At 45.1% G+C, this 19,853-nt stretch overlaps 1 protein-coding gene across 1 annotated transcript; it reads left to right on the top strand.

Moving 5' to 3' along the window:
* Positions 1 to 10,438: 10,438 nt before the first annotated feature.
* HEBP2 (heme binding protein 2) lies at positions 10,439 to 19,449 on the top strand. Its single transcript, XM_050787424.1, has 4 exons — positions 10,439 to 10,831; positions 11,379 to 11,514; positions 12,203 to 12,383; positions 19,175 to 19,449. Exons 1-4 carry the CDS (start codon positions 10,730 to 10,732, stop codon positions 19,371 to 19,373), a joined length of 618 nt encoding a protein of 205 aa, XP_050643381.1. The 5' UTR covers positions 10,439 to 10,729; the 3' UTR covers positions 19,374 to 19,449.
* Positions 19,450 to 19,853: the final 404 nt, after the last annotated feature.

The raw sequence follows: 19,853 nt of genomic DNA, 5'->3' as shown, positions 1-19,853 counted from the left end.
AGGGGTGTATGTAGCAGGGAGGAAATATAACTATGTGTGGGAAAACAGGAGTTAGGAAGGGGTAAGGAAGAGGAGTTGGTTAACAGGAGGCAAGTGGTCGGTTAGACAATCATGAAGGGTAAGGGATCTGGCCTCTCATTGGCCAGATGCAATAATCTTGTAAGTTTCAGTTCCTTGATACTATCTGGGAGGCCTGATGGTTGGTTTCCTGAGAAAGGAACTCAAATAAGACAAAGATAACTTTCTAAAGTTTTAACACTGGGCCAATTTCTATGTTTATTCAAAAGAAACCATGAACATCAGTTCTATGGCACAATTGGGCTGGTTTCATGTTTAGAGACATTCATAGCAACTTATTTTTTACAAAATCCATGCATGTGATCAGTGGACTCATCTCACTGATATTGGTATAGACCAACTAAATTACTGCAGAACTTGTGGGTTCAGTAGCCTATAGTATGAGCTGCACATGGTCCTGTGCAGTAGACACTGATGTTGGTTTAAGATGAGCTGGAAATTTTAAAAATATATAAAGGATCTTTCATTGCAGATAGCTTGAGAAGCATTGATCTCAAAGAGGAGATGTTTCAGGCGTTACTACTAAACCTTTTCTCCATGATAGTGGAGTTTTTTTTAACAGGGTCTTGCTCTATTACCAAAGCTCGAGTATAGTGGCGTGATCATGGCTCACTGCATCCCTGACCTCCAGGGCTCAAGTGATCTTCCCACCTCAGCCCCACTAGTAACTAGGACTATAGGCTCAGCCACCACGCCCAGCTAATTTAAAAAAAAAATTTTTTTTTTTGTAGAGACATGGTCTCATTATGTTGCTCAGGCTGGTCTCAAACTCCTGGGCTCAAGTGACTCTCCTGTCTCAGCCTCCTAAAGTGCTGGGATTACAGGTGTGAGCCAACACACATGACCTTGGAGGCAATTTTTAATCTGTTACTTATTTCTTCTGTGCCTGGGTCTCATTGTGCACATGTAGACACTCAACTGTAGAACAACCTGGGGAGACCATTATTCAGGACTTACGAGCAGGCTGAGAACTGACCAGTTTGCAGATCTGTTAAAGAGGCAGGCAGAGGAACTCCTCTTCTGGGAAGTTGGACACTGAACCTCTGTAACACCTATGTTCCCAAAGTCATTAGGGAGTCAAGTCCAATTCCTACTAATGCTTTAATTTACCTTAATAAATAATGCAGGCCAGGCATGGTGGCTCACACCTGTAATCCCAGCACTTTGAGAGGCTGAGGCTGGAGGATCACTTGAGCCCAGGAGTTAAAGACCCCATTTCTACAAGAAATTATTAAAGAAATTGCCAGCCATGGTGGTGTGCACCTATAGTCCCAGCTACTCTGAAGGCTGAGATGGGAGGATTGCTTAAGCCCAGGATTGTGCCACTGCACTCCAGCCTGGGTGATAGAGCAAGACCCTATTTCTAAAAAGAAAAGAAAAGAAAAAGAAAAAAGAAAGGAAGAATACGATAATTCTACTGCAACAATGGAAACCCCACATGTAATAGTTCAAGGAAACATCTTAGCAGCACTAAATGTTTGGAAAATGGTCTTTCATCAAGTGATCTATCAGAAACATTTTATCTTAGCTGCATCAAAGATTAGTTTTGTTAAGTGCTTTTGAGAATGTGAGTTATCTAGTTGTGATATATTTGGTCATCTATTTTTACTTCAAAGCATAAATCTTTTAAAATCAGTATGGATGAGCCTCTCTTTTTTCATAAACACCTCCAACAGACTTACAAGTTATATCAAGCCTCACTCTGATTAAAATTGGTATTTTAATTTTTAAAAGCATTTCCAGCTTGAGACTTTAGCTTTTTTATCCTCAACCCCACAACTCAGTGTCTCTTCATTTTCTGTGACAGATAAGAAAGGTGGTTCCCAGGTGTTCCTAAAAACACTCAATTCCTATCTATGTGTCTGCCAAATTCTACGACTGGCATTCATTCAACATTTAGCATGCAATTATGGATCAGGCACAAAGCAAAGAGCTCAGTGGAGGAGGTGCTTCATGGGTTGCTTTGCGTCTAAATCGTTAATGGGTACTCTAATTCTCATCAAAACTGAAGGAGAAGCCAGCCAAAAAAAAAGACTAAATTTCTTGTTAGAATACCAAGTTGCTACCCATTTTACAGTTATCACATATGAGACACGTGTAACCATAAGGGGACCAGATAACTAGGTAACTGCTGAGAGCGGTGGCATGCAGCTGTAGTCCTGGCTACTCAGGAGGCTGAGGTGGGAGGATACCTTGAGCACAGCAGTTCAAGGCTGTAGTGCTCTGTGACTGTGCCTGCGAATAGCCACTGCACTCCAACTTGGGCGACAAAGTGAGGCCCTGTCTTAAAAAAAAAAAAAGGCCAAGAAGACCAGATATTTAACTATGTTATGAGTGCATGGATGACCCCAGAAAGGCCAAAATCAAATACTATTTGTTGCTAAAACCCACTGTATTAGTCCGTTCTCACACTGCTATAAAGAATTACCTGGGACTGGGTAATTTATGAAGAAAAGAGGTTTAATTGACCCACAGATCTGCAGGCTTTATAGGAAGCATGGTTGGGAGGTCTCAGAAAACTTACAATCACTGCAAAAGGTGAAGGGGAAGCAAGCACGTCTTACCATGGTGGAACAGGAGACAGTGAAGGGGGAAGTACCACACACTTTCAAACAACCAGATCTCGTGAGAACAGCCTATCACAAGAACAGCAAGGGGCAAGTCCACTCCCATGATCCAATCACCTCCCACCAGGCCCTTCCCCTGACAAGTAGGGATTACAATTCAAAATGAGATTTGAGTGGGGACAGAGCCAAACCATACCACCCACCAAAACCTACTACAATACTGTATATAATAAATACTTTTCAAGTTATTCTTTCTGAAAAACATTACCCCAAACATAAAGTCATTTTTTAAAATAACCATTTTCTTATCCTCACAGTTTCTGTGAGTACTGCAGGGATAGCTTGTATCTCCTCTATGACTTCTGGGACCTCGGGAGGAAGACTCAAGGATGTCTGGAGGTGACTCAATGGTGGGCTAGAATCATCTGAACACTTACTTACTCAACATGGGCAGTGGTTGATACCAGCTGTCAGCCAGGTCCTCAGCTAGGATATACTACACATAGCTCTCCATGGAGCTGCTTGGGGTTCCTTTCAGCATGGCTGTTAGATTCTAAGAGCAAGTGTCCTAAAGAAAACTAGGTGGACAACTTTAATGATCTAGCCTTCTACTGTCATCATAAACCTGCCAAGTTTCAAGGAAAGGGAGAAAAGATGTCCACCTCTTAATTAGAGGTATGTCAAAGTCACGTTATAAGAACAGCACATTGGATGGAAGATAATGTTGCAACCATCTTTGGGAAATAAAAATCCGCCACAAGTATGGAATAAATAAACAACGTGTGACTCAATGATATTACAGACAGGCTTTTCTCAAATATTTTGAGCTCTCCTTTAAAAACACAGATCGATAGCATTTTTGCACCCCCTTGAGGTTAATCAAGGCCCGGTGACTTGCTTTGGTCAATGAAAGTGGATGGAAACAACCTATGTAACTTACTGCAGGAAGCATTTACAGTTGATCCTCATTATTCACAAATTCCATATTTGCATATTTGCAAATTTGCCTGCTTGCTAAAATGTCTTTGTAACTCCACAGTCAATACTCACAGCATTTTCTGGTCACTCTCAGACATATGCAGGCACAGAGCTTTGGAAAATACAGGTTGCCCAGTGCACACATTCCTAGCTGAAGTTGGATGAGGCAAGCTCTGTCTTGTTTTAGCTCTCGTGCGGTAGACAATGTCCATTTCACAGTCTATGGAGTGCCACCGTTTTTGCATTTTTGTGCTTTTTGTTTGCTGTTTAAAACAGTCCTCAGGCGTATGGAGGCATGCACCTGTAATCGCAGCTACTCGGGCAGCTAGTGGGGCAGGAGAATCGCTTGAACCCGGGACGCGGAGGTTGCAGTGAGTGGAGATCACACCACTGCACAACAGCCTGGGCGACAGGGCGAGACTCCGTCTCAAAAACAAAAACAAAACAAAACAAAAGACAGCCCCCAGGCTTAGGGCCGATGTGCTGTCTGGTGTTCCTAAGTGCAAGAAGGCTGTGATGTGCCTTATGGAGAAGATATGTGTGTCATTCAGTCATGAGTTATAATGCTGTTGGTTGTGAGTTCAATGTTAATGAATCAACAACACCTGTTAAATAAGATATATTTATGCAGAAACACACATAAAACAAGGTTATGTATTGACTGGTTACTGAAAATAGCGTGACCAGAGGCTTACAGGAACCTAATTCTATATTTCCCCTGGGAGCAATGGGTCAGTATTTACTAAGTTGGTGTTTATGGTTACTTTAAGGAATGTAACTACCACAAATAATGAGAACTGGCTGTATTACTGGTGTGGGTCTCTCAGTGCTCTCTTCCCTTGCCAGGGTGATCGTGGAGGCGCCACGCTGTACCATCTCATGGAAAGGGGCTGTCCAAAATCCTCATTCAGACCCAGAGAGGACTCTGCATGAGCAAGGAATCAGCTGTTGCTTATGGCCAGTGCTATGTGAAGTTGTTTCCACAGCATAACTTAGTCTTTCCTCACCAAACACAATGCTAAATATCTGTTCCTAAAATACCACTTGTAAGGCCAGGCACGGTGGCTCAGGCCTATAATCCCAGCACTTTCTGAGGCCAAGGTAGGCAGATTACTTGAGCCCGGGAGTTCAAGACCAGCCTGGGCAATGTGACAAAACCCTTTCTCTACAAAAACAACCAAAAAATTAGCCAGGTGTGGTAGCATGCCCCTGTAATCTCAGGTACTCAGGAGGCTGAGGTGGGAGGATTGCTTGAGCCTGGGGAGGCCAAGGCTGCATGAGCCGTGATTATACCACTGCACTCCAGCTTGGGTGACAGAGTAAGACCTTGTCTCTAAATAAATGAATAAATGAAGAAATACAAAAATAAAATATTGCTTGTTAACTGAAGATAAATAGTACTTTTGAAAGACAAAAAGAAGAAACATTTGGGTGCTCTGCCCCTCCCCCATCAGCTCATAGATTTCCAAATGTGGGAAATAGAACTTATCTCAAAATTTGCTGTAAAGCTTAAATAAAATATCTGCTTCATAGTGTCACATAAACATTGATGAAATATAAGCTAATAAAAAATTACTTTAATTGACAAGAAAACTAAAACTAACTCAATTATTTTAAAATAACAATATAAAACTTGAATGAAGATTGTTTATGAACTTTAATTTAAAAAATTTAAAGTTTGTTAAACTTTACTAAACTTTATTAAACTTGTTCTAAACTGAAATCCTATGATTTCGAAATAAATCCTTTTCTTTCCTTCCTCTGTTCTTTTATATGACTAGTTACTGCCTTGTAAATACAGATAATGCAGCCTAGTCATCTGCTATTACCTTCACTAACTGCATATTCCAAACCCTAAAAAATAAATGTCTCCAAATTTAGCCTCAGATTTTCCGCAAATAAAATATTGCCCTCCAAAAAAGACATTGATAAATGTAAAAATACTCTGTAGATTAAAATAACAGATTTATTGGCCGGGCGCGGTGGCTCAAGCCTGTAATCCCAGCACTTTGGGAGGCCGAGACGGGCGGATCGCAAGGTCAGGAGATCGAGACCATCCTGGCTAACACGGTGAAACCCCGTCTCTACTGAAAAATATGAAAAACTAGCCAGGCGAGGTGGCGGGTGCCTGTAGTCCCAGCTACTCGGGAGGCTGAGGCAGGAGAATGGCGTGAACCCGGGAGGCGGAGCTTGCAGTGAGCTGAGATCCAGTAACTGCACTCCAGCCTGGGCGGCAGAGCGAGACTCCGTCTCAAAAAAAAAAAAATAAATAAATAAATAATAAAATAACAGATTTATTAAGCAATGATGTAAATTACATCCTTTTTCTTTTTTTAAAAAAGACCCGTGATAAAGTTGTATTTTCAACTTTGCAAAGTCACCTAAGCAATGGATCACATCTGTTACATAGTTAAACTAAACAAGCTATTTTTAAAAATAAGTAAACATTCATTATTTAGCCTTTACTAAGTAAATCAAACTTAGCTCTGCATAATAATATATCTGACAGAACCACTAGAAAGTGCCATGAGTCCTCAGGCCACTCCACAGTTGTTTGGGCAGGGAAGGGCAAGGAAAAGAGAAGACATCAAATGCTTTAGAAGCACTAGGCCCATACAATGGATATTTTCTGGCAATTAAAAAGAAATTAAGTACTGGTAATGCTACAACATAAAGGAAAACATTACACTAAGAGTAAGCAGCCAGTTGCAAAATATCACATATAATTGTTTTTTTGTTTGTTTGTTTTGAGACGGAGTTTCACTCTTGTTGCCCAGGCTTGAGTGCAATGGCAGGATCTCGGCTCACTGCAATCTCTACCTCCCAGGTTCAAGCGATTCTCCTGCTTCAGCCTCCCGAGTAGCTGGATTACAGGCATGTGCCACCACACCTGGCTAATTTTGTATTTTCAGTAGAGATGGGGTTTCTCCATGTTGGTCAGGCTGGATTCGAACTCCCAACCTCAGGTGATCTGCCCGCCTTAGCCTCCCAAAGTCTGGGATTACAGGCGTGAGCAACTGCGCCTGGCCTAAATATCACATATTATAATACATGATTCCATTTGTACGAAATATCCAGAAGAGGCAAATCGATAGAGACAGAAAGTAGATTTGTGGCTGCAAGAGGTTGGGGCAAGGGAGATGAACAGTGATTGCTAAAATACATGGAGTTTCTATTTGGACTGATGGAATATACTAGAATTAGAAATTAGTAGTAATGATGTTTGTATAACATAGTGAATATACTAAAAATCACTGAATTGTACACTTTAAAATAGTGACTGATGCTATGCGAATTATATCTCAAAAAATATTTTAAAGCACCAGGTGCACTGTTTTAGTCTATTTTCTATTGCTTATAACAGAAAATCTGAATCTGGGTAGTTTATAAAGAAAAGGAATTTATTTTCTACAGTTATGGAGGTTGGGAAGTTCCAGGTCAAGGGGCCACATCTGGTGAGGGCCTTCCTGCTGGTGGGGACTCTCTTCAGAGTCCTGTGACAGCACAGAGCATTACATGGTGATGGGGTTCAGTGTGCTAGCACAGGTCTCTCTCCTTCCTCTTATAAAGCCACAAGTCCCATTCTTGTGCTAACCCAATAATCCATTAATCCATTATCCCATGGATGGATGGATTTCAGAGCCCTCACCACCCAATCACCTTTTAAGGCCCCACCTTTCAATACTGCCATATTGGGGATTCAGTTTCAACATGAGTTTCCGGAGAGACAAACATTCAAACCATAGCACACACCTGCTAGGATGATTAGAATCCAAAAGCCAGATAATAACACGTGTTGACGAGGATGTGGAGAAATAGAATGCTCATACCCTGCTGGTGAGAATGTAAAGTGGCAAAAAAACAGTCTGGCAGTTCCTCAAAAAGTTAAACATAAGAGACATAGAGTTACCATTTGACCCAGAACTTCCACTCCTAGATGTTTACCCAAGAGACATGAAAACATACATGCACACAGAAACATGTACATAAACATGTATAGCAGCTTTATTTATAATAACCAAAAGCTGAAAATGGCCCAAATGTCCCTCATCTGATGAACTGATAAATAAAATGTTTATCCAATGGACTATTAATCAGCTATGAAAAGAAATGGAGTACCTGCCACAACACAGATGAACCTTGAAAACATTTTGCCAAGTTAAATAAACCAGTCACAAAGGATCACATACTATTATGAGTCCATTCATATGAAATGTTCTAAATAGACAAAACTATAGAGACACAGAACAAATTAGTAGTTGCCTAGGCATGGGGAATAGGGAATTGGGAGGTGGTGGTTAAAGGTTACAGAGTTTCTTTAAGGGTGGGGAGTGATGAAAATGTTCTCACCTTGTGATGATGGTTGCCCAGTTCTAAAGATCCTAAAAACTGTTGACTAGTTCACTCTAAATGGGTGAACTATATTGTATATGAATTATATCTCAATAAATCTCTTGGAAAAAATAAAGAATACATCTAACAAAAAAAATTTAAGGGACATGTATTCCTTTTCCAATTGTTATAATAAAACCAGGTGGAAGAGAATGGTTTTAGCAGTTAGAAAAAAAAAAATACAAATCTGGGGTTTGGCCATGAAAAGTTATTTATAAAAATTAGAGAAGAAAAGGTAAGAAGAAGTTATTTCACATTACAGACCTCTCCCTGGCCCCAAAGCCTAATACGTGCTTACCAAGTCAAAAAAAGAGACACAGCTGATTCACAAGCTGAAGGTTTGAACTTGAACAGAACCCTAGGCAGGGCAGTGTCCCCCGCTTTCCCCCGGCCCAGGTAACACTAGGCAGAGCACCAGAGAGTAAAAACTCAACACGGGGGAGGCTGGACCCTCAAGGTTTGGGAGTTGAAGCACCCAACTTCTGGCTCAGGGACTTGGGGAGTAGGGTAAACAAAACCTACTTGGAAAATAATTGGGGAAGAAAACCAAAAATTGCCTTCTGCAGGGCTGGGGACAGGGAAGGAGGCAGGGCCAGGGAAAGGAGGATTTCATATCACTAATCTAACTTGGGAGGCTGTAAGGGACCATCTTCAACTGGTCTTAAGAGGAAAGCCAGATGGCGGATTGGAGAATCCACAGGAGGGAGAGAAGGAAAGGGAATGTAGCTGGTAGGATGCAATAGCCCCTTCCTTTCTGGGCACAGGAGGGCAGCCAGGGCACCAGGTCCAGGCAGTGACCTCACAACAACAGCAGTTTTTGCAGCTTAGAGATCAACCACCTGGCCCACCCCACTATTCATTCTGCTCAGCGTGGGCTGGTGTAGGGCCACTCTCCGCCCCAAGGCAGCGGACAGCTCTGTAGCCTGGGGCCCTGCCTCTTCTTCTGAGGCAGCACTGCCTCTGCCCCCTTGGCCTGGGGCTCCCGGCTGTCAGGGGTAGCAATAGCCTTCCCTTCCTGGGCAGTGCCCTTGTCGCTGCAGGCACTGATCTCCTCCCGCCCCGCTCCTGCTCTTCGTCCATAGGTGAGGAGGCAGAGGCAGCACCCCACCCTCCTTCCCATTTGTCTTGAAGGACAAGCTGCTCTTAGAAAGCCTTCTTGAAAGAGATTTTTTTTTTTTTTTTTTTTTTTAAGACAGGTTAGAGTGCAGTGGCGTGATCTCGGCTCACTGCAGCTTCGACCTCCCCAGGCTCAAGCGGATCCTCCCAGCTCAGCCTCGGGAGTAGCTGAGATCACAACCCCAGCACACCCAGCTTTTTTTTTTTTTTCTTGGAAGGCAGCTATGCTCACCACTATACCATCAACGCTATTTTATTGTAGTATTGTAGAGATGGGTTTTCGACATGTTGCCCAGTCTGGTCTGGAACTCCTGGGTTCAAGCGATTCCCCCAGTCTTGGCCTCCCAAAATGCAGGGATTACAGGCATGAGCCACCATGCCTGGCCTTGAAAGACAATTTCGTCTTCTTGGGAGTCTCCTTGCGGGGGAGGGAGGCTCCCCTTTGGCCTCAGCACCCTGACTAGGGGGTGCTGGCTCCATGTCATCGCCAGTGGCCCCGGCTGCCTCTTCTGTTCACAGGGGCCAACTCCCCTTCACCCTTGGGGGATGTCACCATTGCTTTTCACGTGGCCACCCTTCTGTCCGCTGGTTTTCGCGTGGGGAGGGCCTGCTGCTTCTGCGGCGGCCCCGTAGCCCCGGGGAGCCTCGGAGCTCTGGCTTCCCACGATGGGGGTCCTCTGGAGGACGCCGGAGCCGCGCCGGGTCTCCGCCGCAGGGGACAGTAACGCGGGGTCGGCCTGGCGGGCGGAGCGCGGGTGTTGGGAAACAGAGCCGCACCTCGCTCGGCTCCGGAAAGCCTTGGTAACCAAAATTCTTGAAAAGCACTAGTGTCTGGCCTCCGCACTAACTCTCCCCGAGTCCCGTTAAGCCTGGGGGGATGACTCAGAGGGTTTGGGGTCCTGTCGGGGAAGTTCAGAAACCAGAACAGTTCCAGATTCTCCCCATGTGTCTGTGGTCCCACCACCTCCTCCGCAAGGGACGCTGAAAGCTGTCTGGTACCTAGGACACCTTCTTGGGATGAGTACGACCATTCGCCCTGGCTGAGCCCCAGGAGTGCGGGCACGGGCCACGGGGGGCGGGTCGCCAGGCACCCCCTCCGGCCTTTCTCTGCTCGCGGCGGCGCTGGGACAACCTCTTGGCGGCTCAGTGCCCGCGGTTCCCAGCGCGGGCCGGGCCGCGGCAGAGGCGCCCAAACCGGTTGCACAGAAACAGCGCCACCCGCGACTGCCCGCGGGGCCATCTCTGCCTGCCTTTCTCTCAAAAACAAGGGCAGGGACGGGGGCGGGAGGTGCCCCAAAAGAAGGCGGGCCGAAGCGAGGTGCGGTTCCCTGTCCCCGCGGAGGAGCCAGGGCAGGGCGCGCAACTCCGGCCGCAGCTGTCCCGGGTCGTGAGCCGGCCCCGCCTTGGTAGCGGCGCCCCCTCGCGGTCCAGAGTTAGGCGCATCGGCGGGCTCGGGTCTCCCGCCCGGCGGGGAGGAGGAACAGGGTCTGCGGGGCGGGGACTCGGGGCCGCGGCGGGGCGCGCACACGCGGGTGGGACGGCCCGGGGTACCGGCCCTTGGAGCGGCTGGCCAGGCTCCCAGAGCGCCGGCGCCGCCCATGGCCGAACCGCTCCAGCCAGACCCCGGGGCGGCCGAGGACGCGGCGGCCCAAGCCGTAGAGACGCCGGGCTGGAAGGCCCCGGAGGACGCGGGCTCCCAGGTAGGCGCCGACTCAGGAGCGGAGGGGCTGGGCCAGCCTTCGGGCTAATTTGCCATGAGGCCAGCGGGTCCCATAGAGTTAAGTAAAAAGTAGAATTCTTTAAATGGTCCGAGTCCCTACCCCGTATCCTACACAAACGAGAAACCCAGGTCATTTAGGTCTACCCTCCCCTCTACCCCAGCGCAGGACCCATCTCAATTTCTTGTCTTTGCGGGGTGGTAGGGCGAGGAGGAACTGGTTACGTCCCAGAACGCGTGGTGGAACCCTCCGAAGCGAGGGGGTGTAATAGGTGCTTGTCTTTAAAGTGTGAATCGAGTCCCCAGCGTGTGGGGTTGGGGCCGCTGCGGTCCCTAATCGCAAGGAGGGGAACCTCGTGGAGGGGCACCTCCCACACCTAAGGAGCGGGGACCTCGGGCTGGACCCCAGGGCGGTGCAGCCCCTAGACAGGCCGGCTGCAGGTCGACCCGAGATCATGGCACCGGTATTTTTGCATCTCACTCCTACCCTCTTAGAATTGCTTCTCGAAGTTTTCTCTGTTCCGCTTTAGCCCGGAAGTTATGAGATCCGACGCTATGGACCAGCCAAGTGGGTCAGCACGTCCGTGGAGTCTATGGACTGGGATTCAGCCATCCAGACGGGCTTTACGAGACTGAACAGCTACATTCAAGGCAAAAATGAGAAAGGTAAAAGCAGTTTTCCGTGTAATTATGCATATTGTGAAAGAGTCCCTGGGTTTCTTATTGAGTTTTAGCTTGTCAAAGAAATATCCTTTATAATAGAAAAATAAGCAAGTCATCAAAGACTTGTCTTGTTTTCAGACAAGACTCCTCAGGACCAGAGTTCCACTGGGTATTACTTTTCAACCTCTGTTCTCTGATTTTGCTGGATGAACTGGGGTTTGGTGTAACGTGTGATAAGTCCTTTTCCATAGCTAACACTTCAAGATAATTTGCTGACTGGTAGGATCAGAGACATCGGGAGGCAAGAAGGTACCAAGATTAGAAGCATCAAGTCATAGCTTTTGGTCTGGCTTTGCCGCTATTTATATTTTAGCAGGTCTCTTAGCCTGTGGGACCTCATTTTCTGATTGTAAGAAAAAAGAGTTTACTGACCATGTAATCTCTAATTTCCCCTTTTATCTCTAAAATTAAGAATTTATTAACCCAGAATATCAGTATTACAGAAAGTGGTTTAATATGGGCAGTGAGCAGTTTAGTAATTTTGGCCTTACTGTTTTAAGATGAAAATTATCTTGAAGGTAAATATGTCAATAATGTGAAGTAAATCAAGAAACCCAGATCAAAACAGAATAGGTTAAATGTTTAAAGCTGTCAAAAATACACTAAATTTGCTTTCACTTTTATGTCACAGAGATGAAAATAAAGATGACAGCTCCAGTGACAAGCTACGTGGAGCCTGGTTCAGGTCCTTTTAGTGAGTCTACTATTACCATTTCCCTGTATATTCCCTCTGAACAGCAATTTGATCCGCCCAGGCCTTTAGAGTCAGATGTCTTCATTGAAGATAGAGCCGAAATGACTGTGTTTGTACGGTAAGTGGTAGATAATTTATAGCATTGCTGACTGCTAGTTTTACTTACAGTTTAGCTCCAATGCAATTTCAAAAGGCTTTTCACCCTTCCATAAAATTAGGTCTAATGCACTTTGTGATGTTTTCCTACTGGCTTTGTTGTATATGTTACTGAGGCCTGTCACAAGATAATAATCACTTCATTTAATGAGTCTATTGCATGCTCTTCATATAAGACACGGTGCAAATTATATGCCCCCAAAACAAAAGACTGCAATATAGTTAGATCTGAACAAAAGTACCTTAAACAAAAGTCTTAGTTTGTTCAGGCTGCTGTAACAAAATACCATGGGCTGGGTAGTTTATGAAAAACAGAAATTTGTCTCTCACATTTCTGGAGACAAGAAAGTTCAAGTTTAAGGTGCCGGCAGTTTCAGTGACTGGTAAGGGCCTGTTTCCTGGTTCACAGATGGAACCTTCTCAGAAAAGTCCTAATGTGGTAGAAGAGGCAAGGTAGCTTTATTGGACATGTTTTACAAGGCTCTACCCTCATGACCTAATCACTTTCCAAAGGCCTCATCTAATACTATCACATTAGTGATTAGGTTTTCAAAATATGAATTTTGAGGCCCAGCACTTTGGGAGGCTGAGGCAGGTGGATCACTTTAGCCTGGGAGTTAGAGACTAGCCTGGGCAACATAGCAAGTCCCCATCTCTACTAAAAAAAATATAAAAATATATATATATATATATATATATATATATATATATGCCAGGCCTGGTGGCACATGCCTGTGGTCCCAGCTACTTGGGAGGCTGAGGTAGGAGGATCACTTGGGCCCAGAAGGTCGAGGCTGAGTGAGCCGTAATTGCACCAATGCACTCCAGCCTGTGTGACAGAGTAAGACCCTGTCTCAAAAAAAAAAAAAAAAAAAAAAAAAATGTATATGTGAATTTTGGGGAGACATAAACATGGACTTCATAGCTTTCTGCCCTGACCCTGTAAAATTCATATCATCTCACATGCAGAATATATTCATTCTATCCCAATAGCCCCAAAAGTCTTAATTCATTCCAGCATCAACTCAAAAGTCTAAATTCATCTAAAGATCATCAAAATCAAATCTGAGGCTCAAGGTACAGTTTATCCTGAGGCCGATTCCCCTCCATCTATGAACCTGTGAAATCAAACATGTTATATGCTTCCAAAAAAAAAAAATGGTAGGACAGACATAGGACAAATACCACATTCCAAAATGAAGAAATGGGAAAAAAGAAATGGGTAACAGGTTCCAAGTAAGTTCTAAATCTTCAGATTAATTTTCTGTGACTCAAAGCTTTTCCCTCTGGGCCCACTGGGATGAAGGTCCCACTTGTGAAGCTCTGCTGAACAGAGGTTGGGCCCCCAAGGCTTCAACTGCCCCTGCCCATGGCTTTGGAGGCCCAAACCCACTGCAGCTCTCATAGTTGGAGGAACCCCAGGGGCAGTCCTACCAGGCTCAAATTACACACCAGTGGCCCTTCCAGTCTAGTGTGCCCTGCTCCCACGGCTCTGTTAGCCATTTTCCCTATTGGGGACTCACTGCAGTAGCTTTGCTCTCACTGTGGCCCTCTGCTTGGGTCACATATCCAAGGCCCTGGGCAGCTCCATCCTTCAAGGTGGAGGTAGCCACGCCCCCACAGCTCGTGTACTGGCAGAGGTGGCACCACATGGATGCTGCTGAGGTTAACTGCCTGCACCTTCCGGGGGGACAGCCATAGCAGCCCAGGCCACACCTCAGCCCACTGGAGCTGAACCTGGGGCATCCAAGGAGGGCTGTACTGGAATGCAGGGAACAGAGTGGTGAGGCAGTGTTGGCAGTGAGTTCCAAGGCCCCCCAGGTGCCCAAAGACCCTCCTTTGAAATTGTACTGCCCCCGCCAGGCACTGAAACTTGGCATGTGATGGGAGAGGCAGCTCGTAATTTCTGAAATGCCTTTGGCACCGTTCTTCCATTATTCTGGAGAACAGGTCCTGGTTTCTGTTTAGATGGCAGTTCCACATTCATCTCCTTATCAAAGGGTTGCTTGGCCTTACCCTTGTTCTCTCTGGAACAAGCTTTCTCGTTTCTTTTAATATGGATAGGCTAAGAATTTTCCAAATGTTTAAGTTCTGCTTCCCTTTTGATTAAAAATTTACTCTTTACATTCTCTCTTCTTGTATTTAACTATGAAGAGAAGCCAGGCCACATCTTCCATTCCCATTTTGCTTAGAAAATGTTCACCCAAATATCCTGTTTCATAATTCACAAGTTGTACTGTCCACATTACACTGGGACACAAACAAGTTTCTTTGCCATGTCATGACAAGGGTCACCTTTCCTCCAACTTCCAATAAATGTTCCTCATTTCCATCCAAGTCCTTATCGGAATGGCCTTTACCTCAAACCACCATGATCCAGTATGACTCCCACCCTCTCCTTAGACTGCCCTTGCCATCCTCAGCAGTGCTTCTGTATCTGTCACATGGTTACTGTCCTCTCCCATGTGACCCTTACAGCAGTCATGTGTGGACCAATCTGGTCCGTTAATACTTGCTTATCCTTTAACTTTCAGAGGGTCACTCTCTTGTCATTTCTGCTCTCCCATTTTTTACCTCTGTTGGCCCCTCCTCAGCTCCCCACCCTAGGATCGCTGTTGACGCCTGTTTTAGACCCTCATTTCAGAGCCGACTTATTCTGGGCGATCCATTCATATTGTTTCAACTCCGTGAGTCAAATGATTCTCAAATCTATTAAGTGTCTCCAGATCTGATTTCCCTACTTGTTGGACATCTCTCTTTGGGGTTGGGGGAATCAAACTCAACAACCCTAAAAATGAACCTTCCCCCAATTCCCAAATCTTCTCTGATCTTATAGTGCCTGTCTCAGTCGAGGGCCTCATCAGCCAGAGAGGCTCCTTTTTTTTTTTTCTTTCTGAGACAGGGCCTTGCTCTGTTGTCCAGGCTGGAGTATAGTGGCATAATGATATCTCACTGCAGCCGGGAACATCTGGGCTCAAGGGATCCTCCCACTTCAGCCTCCTGAGTGGTGTGTGCCACCACCATGCCCAGCTAATTTATTATTTTTTGTAGGGACGGGATTTCACTATGTTGCCCAGGCTGGTCTTGAACTCCTGGGCTCAAGCAATCTACTTATCTCAGCCTCCCAAAGCATCGGGTTTGCAAGCATGAGCTACCATGCCCAGTCAAGACAGCTTCCTAAGCAAGGAATTTACCGTCACCATCAGCACACTGTTCCTGACAACTGGTTCCCACATCTGGCCCATTCACCTCAAAAATGATTGAGGGATTTGTTCCCTTCTCTCCTTCACCATTGTGACTTACTCGGGTCTTCATCTTCTAGGGACCGCACTAAGTCATCTTTGTGTAGCCTAGTTCTCAGCACATGCCTGACACTCCCAGTGGATATTGGGATGTTGATTGATCTCAACTGAATAATTTCTTGACTATTTCACTTCAGTAGCCTGCAAGCCATCTTCCCTGCCACCAGTCTTTTTCTCCCCTCTTCCACACTGGGACTGTGATCTTTCTTACAACAATGACAAAAGCCCAAAATCTCTGTCGGATTCCTCTTGTTTCCCCAGGGAAGCTCAGATTGTTGACACAGTGCACAGTGCCACCTATGACCTGGCCCAGCTCTCCTATGTGCCACCTATGACCTGTCTCCAGCAGCTCCCCTTCCCATCACTTGGGCTTCTCACCCTTCACGGACCATGCCATGTTCTTCCACATCTTGTTACCTTTGACCTCAGGCACATTCGTCCACTTTTCCTTGCTAAAATTTCCTTGTTTTAAAATGCATATGATCATAGTACTTACCTATCTCATAGGGTTGCCATGAAGACCAGATGAGTTAATTTGTGTAAAACACTTGGAACATGAGCATCAGGCATTCCTAGCTCTAGCACTCTCTTTTCACTCTTTCTGGAGAGCCCACTGCCACCCTCCAGTGCAAATGACACCTTTTCTGTGATGCCTTCTTCAGTTTCTCCACCTAGCCAGCTACTCTGTCCTGGGGCCCTTCCTTCTATTCTTCTTCTTCTAAGTAATAGTGACTTATTTATAGACGGAAACTTCAAGAATATGACAGCGTGTTACTATGTCCATATATTCCAGCCCCTGGCAAGGCAGGCACCATATATGTTGTCTGTGTTCTGAATAAAACTATGAATAGATCATTGTGAAACAACACACATTCAGAGAACAAAAGCTTATTTCTAATTAAAGGGTTCAATATTTGATTTTAAGGGAAAATGAATTTGAAAACAAATTCCTTTCAGGCAGAACATGCTAAGCATTGATTATTCATTAAGGAAATAAAGAATACATTTAGGAGCCAAAATGTTTCTTTCTTTCTTTCTTTCTTTCTTTCTTTTTTTTTTTTTTTTTTTTGAGACAGAGTTTCACTCTTGTTGCGCAGGCTGGAATGCAATGGCCCAATCTTGGCTCACTGCAACCACCGCCTCCCAGGTTCAAGTGATTCAAGTGCCTCAGCCTCCCAAGTACCTGGGATTACAGGTGCCCCCACTATGCCCAGCTAATTTTTGTATTTTTAGTAGAGACGGGGTTTCCCCATGTTGGCCAGGCTAGTCTGGAACTCCTGACCTCAGGTGATCCACCCACCTTGGCTTCCCAAAGTGCTGGGACTACAGGCGTGAGCCACCATGCCTAGCCCAAAATGTTTCTTAACCCGTGGTTCAGAATTATATTCAATCGACATGAAAACGATAGAACAGAAGAGTTATATCAACTCACCTGCAGTGTTTTATTTTGTATACATGTGCATGCAGAGATTCCTACACTTGGCAGGATTAAAAGGGAACTGCATGCCAGGAATGGTTCTGGGTGCTGGGTAGACATTGTTATATAAAACAGACATGGTTTGTACCCTCGAAAGATGACACCTCATCTGAAGCGTGGTAGGATTGATTTTTTGCACTGGCACATTGATAACAGAACTTATACCAAAGAAGGCATATTAAGAAAATTTTTGTTTCTCAGTGTTTCTTATTCTTCACCCTCAAAATCAAATTCATCATGCTTGCCTGTCAGCAGCTCAGCTAGGTCAGTGCTGTCATGATTTAATCTCAGGATGTTTTTGTTTATATACTGTAAAATCTATACTTAAACTTTTATTCTCTTTTCCCACTTTTGTTTTAAGCTTTTGACCGTCTTTTCTTCCACATCCCCATAGCAACCTCCTGCTTGGATCCTTCCTCACCAGTCTATTATCTATCTACCTATATTCTAATCCAGATCTGATCAAGTTGCACATTTCTGCTCAACATCCTTGGAAATAACCTCAAAAGGCCTTAGGCTAATGCACAGGGTTCTGCCTTCTAGCTCTGACTCACCTTCCTGGCCTCATTTTATGCCTCGCTCTGAAAACACTTGGTATTTTTAGATTTATGGTCTCTTTCCTATCACCCCCCTTTCTTTGTTGAGCAAAACCATCCTCCATTCAGGCCCAATTCAGATGACTCTCCTTACCCCAGATTGAATCATGTCCTCAACGCTCCCACAACACTTTGATCCTGTCCTTGTTTAAAACCCTTCTCAGAGGCCGGGCATGGTGGCTCATGCCTGTAATCCCAACGCTTTGGGAAGCCAAGGCAGGTGGATCACTTGAGCTCAGGAGTTTGAGACCAGCCTGGGTAACATAGTAAGACCCTGTCTCTACCGATTTTTTTAAAAAATTAGTCCATTGTGCACCTGTGGTTCCAGCAACTCGGGAGGCTGAGGTGGGAGGACTGCTTGAGCCCAGGAGGTCAAGGATGCAGTATGCTGTCCCACCGTATTCCAGCCTGGGCAACAGACAGAGTGAGACCTGGTCTCAAACAAACAAACAAACCAAAAACCTCAGGATGTATAGAGAGAACTGCCAAAATGTTTCTCTCTTCCCTTGGATCATACATTCAGAGAGGTGAAAACTATATCATATTCATCTGTAATCCAGCGCTTATTCTTTTCCCTAGGAGAGGGAAAAAGGGGCAATGTTCAAGTGAAAACTGAGTCTGGAAAAGGGGCTTCTACAGGGGTGTCAGTATAGTTCTCTGATCAGCAGCACCGGCATGAGTGTGGAAGCTTGGTAGAAATACAGACTCTCAGGCCCCACCCCAGACCTGAATCTGCATTGTAGCAAAATCCCCAGGTGACCTGTATGCACATTAAAAGTTTGAGAAGCACAGGGTAGAGCACTTGAGATTGTGTAGGTTCCAAATCCACCTGTCAACAGATGGGAGGAGGGGATGCATCCTGCTGGGTTTCCTCAGTGCTGCTGAGGTCACACGGAGACCAGGAATCACAGGTAGGAGTGGTCAGTTCATCTGCTGACAGAGAGTAGCTTTTTTTATTTTTCTTTTTTGAAAAAGAGTCTTGCACTCTGTCGCCCAGGCTGGAGTGCAGTGGCATGATCTCGGCTCACTGCAACCTGCACCTCCCAGGTTCAAGCAATTCTCCTGCTTCAGCCTATCAAGTAACTGGGACTACAGGCGCCTGCCACCATGCCTGGCTAATTTTTGTATTTTTATTAGAGATGGGGTTTTACCATGTTGGCCAGGCTGGTCTCGAACTCCTGACCTCAAGTGATCCGCCCACCTCGACCTCCCAAAGTGCTGGGATTACAGGCGTGAACCACCTCGCCTGGCCCAGAGGGAGTAACTTTGAAGTTGCACTTCACCCAGCATTCACGGTACCAGCACCCGCTTTTTGCTTCAGACTGACATTCACATCAGTATTAAAATCATTCACGGTTATTTCCTTTCTCCTTTGTAGGTCTTTCGATGGATTTTCTAGTGGCCAAAAGAATCAAGAACAACTTCTGACATTAGCAAGCATTTTGAGGGAAGATGGAAAAGTTTTTGATGAGAAGGTTTACTACACTGCAGGCTACAACAGTCCTTTCAAATTGCTTAATAGAAATAATGAAGTGTGGTTGATTCAAAAAAATGAACCCACCAAAGAAAACGAATGAGAAAAATGAAAGGAAGTTCCGCTGTCAGAGGCAAAACGTCTGTTTATCATAGACACCAACATGACCTCTAAGTAAAGTGCGTGTCTAGTGTCTTCTATTGAGAATACTACTATTAATGAAGCTTATTTCCAATGTGCCTTTTTAATGCTTGAAGTTTTACCTACATACACAGGTAACAGAGGACAGTAGTCTGTAAACATATAAATTAGTCATAACTATGGCGGTCTTTATTTCTGTGAGGATCTAGGGAAATTTCACGTCACTTCCCTCTTCTTCACTGCATCACAATCATATTTCCTTTTTTTCCTTGGATTTGTGTCAGTTGGATGATATCCCCTCCAGATAGTATCAATAAAAATGTTAAAGATTTATCTTGTGTGGAACCACTAGGATGTCAGGCCCGGAGAGGTGAAATTCAGTTGGACACAAAAATCAAATGGTCTTTTGTGGCTGCCACCATTGCATTCTCTGTTGTATGTA

This window comes from Macaca thibetana, chromosome 4 (assembly GCF_024542745.1).
Source record: "Macaca thibetana thibetana isolate TM-01 chromosome 4, ASM2454274v1, whole genome shotgun sequence".
In the NCBI taxonomy this organism is placed as follows: Eukaryota; Metazoa; Chordata; class Mammalia; order Primates; family Cercopithecidae; genus Macaca; species Macaca thibetana.
The sequence above is the reverse complement of the archived record's forward strand: the minus strand, read 5'-3'. Positions and strand labels throughout refer to the sequence as shown.